Source organism: Empidonax traillii, unplaced genomic scaffold, assembly GCF_003031625.1.
Source record: "Empidonax traillii isolate 1590-97213 ecotype Southwest subspecies unplaced genomic scaffold, ASM303162v1 scaffold1221:size261454, whole genome shotgun sequence".
NCBI lineage: Eukaryota > Metazoa > Chordata > Aves > Passeriformes > Tyrannidae > Empidonax > Empidonax traillii.
Window position 1 is genome coordinate 3048 of NW_020956414.1, and position 8134 is coordinate 11181.

Here is an 8134-nt window from a genome sequence, read left to right on the forward strand (position 1 = left end):
CGGAGGGAAGGTGACCTGGAAGGTACAACACCTGCATTCCAGGATCACCTCGCTTGTGACCGCCTGGGGCCTGCTTTGCCAACAACCCGGCGGGCTGTTACTCGGGCACCAATTCTCAGCAGGCACCGCACACCCTGTCCGCGCTCGCAGGAGCCTCACACGGCAAACACCTACGGGACGAGATCAGCGACCAGGCTGGGCTGCAGAGCCGGGGCTGCCCGGGCGCTCTGAGCCGTGTTCCCCCTCAGGGGGCTGGGCTGGGCTGGGCTGGGTCCGTGTGGGCTCACTCCGCTCCGCCCTCAGCCCCGGCCCCGTGTGAGGCGAGGGCGCGGCGGGGCCGGAGGAAGGGGTGGTGAGGGGGTCCCTGCCCTCCATCGGAGCGGCGAGTGCCCGGTGGGCACCGGGGCTGTTCGGAGGCCCCTCAGGCCGCCCCCGGCGCTGGGGAGGCGGCGGCATCATCATCATCATCACAATCATCATCATCACCACGACCACCATCACCTCCCGTCTGGCAGCCCCGGGCGTTGCCCCAGTGTGCAATCTCTTCGTGTGGCGCGGTGAAAGGGTTTTAGGAGTTATCCTTTGGCTGTCCTGCTTCCCGTAGCCCGGCGTTCAGGGAAGGAGAGAGGGAGGATGTCCTTGAAGCCCTTCACCTATCCGCTGCCTGAAACAAGGTTCCTGCACGCTGGCAGGGTCGTCTACAAATTTAAAATCCGCTACGGCAACTTCAGCAAGTAAGTGTGTCAAAGATGAGGCGTCAGTCTTCGGATTGGTGGGTTCATATGGGACCCTAAATTCAGATCTTTAGGGCTCCTCATTTCCTGCCTTTTTTCCCACTGGCCATTGAAAAGTTGCTGCTGATGGCTTCCACACGCTTAGAGGGTAATCCAAGCTGTAAAAAAACCCCACTCCTGTTTCATTGCCATGTGTGAATTTTTGTGCTTCGGTGGAAAAGAGGAGGTTTGTACAGGCGGTATTTGACTGTAAGGATTTAACTGAGAAACTCTAGAGCCTTTGTGGTGGTTTAAGCCCCACGTGGCTGCAGTGGAGTGAGGGAGACCACTGGAAAGGCAGAGGTAAAACCGGTGGGTTAAGATAAAGGCAGTTGAATAAGTAAAGCAAAAGATACACGTGCAGGCAAAGCAGAATAAAGGCTTGAGTTCGTTCACTGCTTCCCACGGGCAGGCAGGTGTTTAATCTCCTGGAAAGCAGGTCTTTCTTGTGGTCAGTGCAAAATGGTTACTTGGGAAGACATCTGCCGTGACGCCAAACTTCCCCCTGCCCTTTTCTGCTCTGTGTTTTGTTCCCGAGCGTGACATCCTCGGGTCTGGAATATCACTTGGGTCAGTTAGGGTCATCCCCCCCAATCCTTGTTCTCTCCCAACCTCATGTGCACCCTCAGCCTGCTTGCTGTGAGGAGCAGAAAAACCCTTGGTGCTAGGTGAGTACAGCTCAGTAGTAAGTAAAACATCTCTGTGTTAGCAACACAATTGTCTTCTATCCCAGTCAAAACCAGCACAGCCCCGGAGCTCCATATTCACTGTATGTTCTTACTTCCTGGGCTGTTTGCTGTCATCCTTGTGCCCTTTTGAAGAGGGAGAGGAGTTCTCATCTCTGACCATATTCTAGCTGGGGCCCCTCGGTGGGGAAGATGTGATCGTGCCTGCCTGCCAGACCATAAACCAGGGAATAGTTGTGTGCCTTGGATTCCTTGCACTCCACTTTATTTACTTACTTTCAAGTGACCTTTATGTGGTTTGCTTATTTTTTAACGAGTCTGGATTTTCTTTAAGGCCACCTCTTTTCTTGTGCATTAGATTGTTGGTGCTGTGAAGGGCATTCCTCTGTGGGTTTGCACAGGGGGGGATTAACACACGTCCTGCCAGTTCTTCCTTTTAGTCCCTTAAGCAGAATGGCACCACAATAGAGGAAGAAAACCTTTACAGAAAAACTGTAAAGATCTGATCTCTCATGCATTGTATCCACAGATACACAAAACACAAACGGGCAGAACGTTCACAAGGAACAATCCTTGTGGAATGGTGGATGTTTTTTAAGAATAATAGATTAACAATTAATCTGCCTGCTAAGTATTTTTTCCTGTGCAATGGGAACGATGATTTATTGCTGTTTACACTCTTATATCAAGTGTAGCTCTTGCTTTTTGATGGGATGGTTCCAACTCTGTTTGTTTCACAGCGCTCCCGATCTCAGTCTTGCTGAAAGTGCTGCCAAGGAGTCAGAGGTAGGAGCTGAGGCAGGTCCATAGGACCTTGGGTGGGTGTTAGGCTGAACAAATCTTATGTTTGTTATGGGACAGAGAACATTTTGTCAAATGCAACATCTCAAGGCCGAATAAAGAGGAACTTCTCTACAGAGTCTGAGGGTGAAAAAATTGACGTAAATTAAAAATGCCCTCAACAGGCAAAATTAGAGGAGTCACGCTTTTATTTCAAATATTGCAAAGAAGCTACTGACTGTTAAAACTGGACAAATGGAAACTACTGATTGTTGAGCTAGTTGCACCCTGTTCCTGTCTGATTCTTCTTCACAGTCATTCTTGCAGGAGCACATTTTTTTTCACAGATTCTGAAAATATGGAAAGGTATTAATAGAAAATCTTTCCTGTTAGTAGAGCAGGAATTTTTTGAGGCTTAATTGCAGTTCCCTTGTAACTGGTTTGGGTCAATAGTCAGCAAAAGGGGAATACTTTTGTTTTTGCACAAGTAAATGCTACAGGTGTTTTGCTGGGAAAAACCCCCACCACTTCTTAAATTTAAAACTTACTTAATTTGAAGGCATATCTTCACTCTCCATAGTGATTCTTCTATGTTGATTTAGGATTAAGATACTCCTTCGATTTCTATGAGTCTGTCAGTGCATGGTGCTCTAAGATGATCAGAGAGAGTGGAGAGAAGAAGTGGAGGAGGAAAAGCAGAGTATCTAGAAGCTGCTTTTCCGTGATTCATGCAAACAGCAAAGCTAATTTTTCCCAATCCTTCAAACTTTATTGTTGTTATGTTTTTAATATTGTTGCTTGTTTTTTGTTTTGTTTTGGTTTTTTTATTTGTTTGTTTTTTGGCCTCCCCAGGAAGTGATTCGAGTAATCCTTGGAAACCTTGATGACTTACATCCATTTTCTACAGACCACTTCACTGTCTTTCCCTGTATCCTTTCTTTGCTGTTCATGAAAGAGAAGATTCAATGACCTGTGTGTGTTGGGCGTTGCCTAATTCAACATTCACCTGCAGGAGTGTGCTCATCTTTAGCTGGAGTAGGACTCCTCCAAGCTTTGCTGTTTGACATTGGCTGAAGATCCTTCTCAGGTGTTGCCTTTCACCAGAGAACTGATGTGAAAAAAGTGTTTTGCAGTGTTTCCATTAGAACACCCCTGCATTCCAAATCAGATTTGGCCAGAGAAAATGCAGATGTGCCCAGAAATCCACCCTCCTGCCACTGTAGGCACAGCCAGTGCATTATTCCCAAAGGTTCATAAATGGTAAAACTCTTATTAATGGTTTTATACATAGGGTTGGAAGAGCCTGGCAGGTTGGGTTTTTCGCAGGAGGGTGTCAGGAGGGCAGCACAGTTAAGGGAACAGAACACCCAGTACAGGTGACTGGTGGGGCAGTGTCAGCTGGGGGGGTGTTTCTTCATAGGGTGATTTCTCGTGAAGCTCATGGTGGCAGGTTGGATGTGCTCCCTGGTGTACATGTGCAGCGTGATGTGGCTTATGAAGGCACTGTCGGGACTCCTGCTCCTTTGAAATGTTAGTGCTGTGTTTTCAAGCCTTATCATCGTCCTCAGATTTGAGTAAATGGGAGAGAGTGTCGAAGATGAAGTTCAAACATGACAATGTCCATCTTGTGCCTTATCCCTACATTTGCACGTTGTATCTAGAATTGAACTCATTTCAGCAAAATGTGGCTTGTGGTAAGTCACTGTTTGGGTAATTTCTGAAAATACCTGTGATCTGTGTCTTGCTTTTCCATTTCCCTTCACCTGCTTTGAATGAGAGAGAGCAAAACTGCGTGTGGCAGTGGTTTGAAACAGAGTCTAACAGTGTGTTCTCTGTTGTCCTGTGTTGCATTTCTAACGTTTCCTGAATTCCTCTTTGCCTTTTCAACCACTGCTGACTCTTCAGCAGGTATTTATTCTTATGAAGAATAAATAATAATAAATAATAATAGTCAATAATAATAAATTCTTAGGAAGCGATGCCCAGTGGCTCCCAACCTTCATTTTTTAATGTCAGTCACTGGGATGGAGCCATTACGTGGAGCCATTGAAAACATGTTTTTCTTCCTTGTGCTTGAATGCATTTGCTGACATCACACTCTTTGTTTCTAATTTCCTAAAGAAAGAATGGATTTGTTTTTCTAATTAATGATAGTAATGGTGGTAATAATGCCTTTTGTATAATTAGCAAATGTTGTCACCCTCAAAGTGTCTCATTTTCCAGGTTTTCTGTGAATTCCCTAAACAGCCTCAGGCCCCAGCTGTGGGACTCTACATTTAAATTCCCCTGTTGCAAAAACTGAGTGTTCTTTCTATTTCCTATTCTGATTATCAGGCCCTGAAAAAAGTTGCCATTTTTTCTTATGGCTGCATAGCAGGTAATCTGAACTCCTTTATAAATGACCAAGCAGTCATTTCTTAGTCTCACCCATTTGCACTCCCTGTCAAACACCCCACTCCCCGTGGAAAGGTCTGAACTGCTTTTGGCAGCAGATTATCTTGTTCCTGGAAGATGAGGTGCAATGCAAAAATACACTTTTCTGTTGGTTACAGAGAGTCCAGTCTAAATAATCACCAAGTTTTATACCTCTGTTTACAGGTAAAGAAGTAAACAGGGGCAGTGATGAGCTTGTAAGTTGTGCCTTTGTTTATGTTTGTTTTGGGGTTTTTTTGTTTTTTTAATTTGTATTCAAAGTATTCTGGAGAAACAGAATGTATGTATTTAGGCAATGCTACAATTCTTGTACTTCTAGGAGTTGGTCAGTGCAAACTGTCACTGAGTCTCACCTAGAGCCATCCAGCAGGAAGAGAAATCTTCCCCTCACTTCCAGTGGGGTTGGAATGCAGTCCTGCCATAAACAGCAGTTGTTAAGCTAATTTGGTAATTTTTGTGTAATGAGAGCTCAGGGTGGGTTTGTTTTCAGTATGGGTGAGTGTCTGGAGTGAATTAATGAAGGTGTCCTGTCCAAATTCCCCCTAAGAATGTCTCTGCTGTCTCTGCTAGCATTACATTCCTGCTACTTACATTCCTAGGCAGTTCCTCTGAAGGTGGAGCAAATAGGATGTCCTGGAATGCAGGATTTTGTTCAAAACTGTTGAGCATAATTCTCTGAATGGCCTCCCAGTGCTTATCTTAGTCCTGAACCCTTCTTCTGTTTTCATTCTATAAACAGGAATGACTTTGCAAAATACAAATGTATATTAACTTGGAGTTTTGTTCCAAAGCAGAGAAGTCAAAATCACTTGTTATCAATACCAAGTTTGCAATGTTTTGAAGGTCAGGAGAAGAAGTGAAATATCAGAAAGTACTGCAGTGGAAGAAGCAGCGAAGAGGAGGAGAGTGGAAGTTGGAGTGGAGAACTCATGCCCACAATTGTGTATGGACAGGTCAGTTGACTAACAAATCTCCCTGGACATATAACAATATTTTTAACGTCTCTTTTATGCCTCTAAATTTAATGTTTCTGATGTCTTCATGTTTCATTTCTGTGCAATCCTCTGCCCTGTTTTTCTTCTTCCTTCTCTACCATAAGTAACATAATCTCAGTGGCATTGCTCATACTGGTGGAAAAAAGTGTTCCTGTGCTTCCCAGCTTCCCATGCCATGGACCAGACCTCTGCCTGTTTAATTCCTCTGTGTTCACATAATCTTTTGAGTCACAGTGGGTTTAAGAGCTCAGCAGCCAGACAGATTGCATGTGTTGTGTCTGCACATGAGTATTCTCAGGCATCTTTCCCATTGGTTTCTTCGGTAGCTAAACTTGTCTTGGTGATGATTCCCGAGTAGATCTCTAATCCCTGGATTTCACAGAATGACTGAGGTTGGATGGCTCCTGTGATACCATTGAGTTCCACCTTTCTTGCTCAGGCAGGGTCACCCAGAGCAAGTTGCCCAGGACGTGTCCCCTCGGGTCATGAACGGACTCCAGCGGTGGAAACACCACAGCTGTGGACAGCCTATTGCAGTGCACGACCACAGTTCTAGTCAGAAAGCTTTTTCTTGTGCTCAGACTTAATTTCACATTTTGCATTTTGTGCCCTTTGCCTCTTGTCCTGCCAGAAGGTGCTGTGGAGGAGGGCCTGAACGAGTGCATATTTTCATTTTTTAAGGTTGACTTTGAAACATCAGTACAAATTAAAGGTATATATCTTGTTGGCTAGAGGTACTAAAGTCCTGCTTTCTAATGAAATACTTGGAGTAGCCATTTACAAGATTGATTCCTTTTTGTAAACTCAGTTCTTACTTGACTTATTTTTAGCACTGGAGCTGACTCTCTTCACCAGATGAATAAAGCAGAGCATGGATTTGAAAAGGTAAGTTAGAGAATATTCAGAAAGAAACAACAGCACCTGTTTAGTCCTTGTCCCTAACACCTGTGTCCTCCTGGCTGTCAGTCATCCTCCCAAATGTCCCTGGTATGTTAAAGTCTTCTAAATTAATTACAGCTTTATGTTATGAATGTCCTGAGGAGGGAGGTGTAAAAATATCTTCATCAAGAAAGTCCTCATAGTAGCAGAAAAAAAAACAAACCAAAAAACAAAAGAACAAGAGAGCAGACCTTGCCTTTTAGTACTTTTGGTACTTGCTTAGCAAGCAAGCAAACTGAAATCTCTGCACAATAGAATTTTGCATTGTGTAACAGTTCTTGGGTTCCTTTTTCTTTCAGAATTCTTCCAAAGCAAATGAGTGCAAGTTTAGCCCAGCGTCCCTTACTAAAGACTGTGAGTAAGGAATTCCTGGATTGTTCCATTCCGCTGGGTGTGCATGGAGCATGGAGTGAGTGAGGTTGTGGTTTTGCTCTTGCTGCTGTTCCTTACAGGGAAATGTGTGGAATCTGCCCTTGAACAAGGAACAGCAGCCAGTCAGGCTGAGGGTGCAGTGCAGCTGCTGCAGCAAATGGACCAAACAGGAAAGGAGGGAAATGGGAAGTCAGAAGGAAGAAGTCTCTCGGCATTCTGGAGAAGGTACTAATCCTGCAGCAGTGAGCAGATGCAGCCCTGGCTCTGTCTAAGCCTGTGCCAGGGGCTGATTCTGGCAGTTCAGGGGATTCTGCACAATTCTGGAAGATGGAGACCTCTTTTCTGTGGTTAAACCAAAGTCTCCAAGGGCAAAGAAACATTCGGGAATGTCCTTTTATATCGTGCTAGGGTGCAGCATTCCCAATAAGTATTTTAAGTCTAATGTGCTCTTTTTGTTGTTGTTTCCCCAGCATCATCATTTCGCCACTACAGCACCTTTTTGGTGGAAAGAACTGACCTGGTAGTACTAATTGTTGTGGAAAGGTAAATTTGTAGCATGATTGTTGGGTTGTGTTGTTTCTTCTGTAATGCAGTTTTTCACGTCGCTCGTCCCGGCTGTTAAAAGCTTTAAATTAAATTCTGCTTCATTTACATTTTCATAACGTTCTGAAGATGCTGGGTTAGAATGTCTTTTTCTTCACAACTTAAGAGTTTTTGGAAATAAAGTAAAAAAATGTTGAGGTTTGGATCCTTAAGCGCCATAAACTGTGAATTTAACATTTTGTGAGATTCTAATAAAGCAAACATCGGCTTGGAACTGTATGTTATTTTAATCAGACTTACCCAAGCAGGACACTTTTCTCCCTGCAAGAAGCAGCAGAGGTTTCTGGTAATAGATGGACTCCAGTGCTGTGCTTCACAGCATTAAAAAGTTCAAAATTCTGGAAAATATTTTGGATTCGATACACGACACTACAACTTGGGTTATTATTTATGCCTTCAATACTGATCCCAGCAGCCCTCGCAGAACCTATAGACATTATAGCCCCTCACAGCCCGTATAGCCCTCTCATCCCTCAACCCCCCTTACAGCCCTCAAAGCCCTTATTGCCCTCACTGGCCCCAGAGCTCTCACAGCCCCTCTAGCACCTTTTAG

At 44.5% G+C, this 8134-nt stretch overlaps 1 protein-coding gene across 1 annotated transcript; it reads left to right on the plus strand.

Moving 5' to 3' along the window:
* The first annotated feature begins 401 nt into the window (after positions 1–401).
* Positions 402–7795, plus strand: MAJIN (membrane anchored junction protein). Its single transcript, XM_027905914.1, has 10 exons — positions 402–734; positions 2200–2245; positions 3092–3167; positions 3808–3933; positions 4838–4869; positions 5516–5625; positions 6498–6552; positions 6906–6960; positions 7059–7203; positions 7449–7795. The coding sequence occupies exons 1-10, from the start codon at positions 634–636 to the stop codon at positions 7492–7494; spliced, it is 792 nt and encodes a 263-aa protein (XP_027761715.1). The 5' UTR covers positions 402–633; the 3' UTR covers positions 7495–7795.
* Positions 7796–8134: the final 339 nt, after the last annotated feature.

Coding starts and splice junctions, on each gene's coding strand:
- MAJIN (XM_027905914.1), top strand. CDS start 634: ATGTCCTTGAAGCCCTTCACCTATCCGCTGCCTGAAACAAGGTTCCTG. Junction 3,168..3,807: donor CCACTTCACTGTCTTTCCCT/GTATCCTTTCTT, acceptor CATCGTCCTCAG/ATTTGAGTAAATGGGAGAGA. Junction 7,204..7,448: donor CTCTCGGCATTCTGGAGAAG/GTACTAATCCTG, acceptor TTGTTTCCCCAG/CATCATCATTTCGCCACTAC.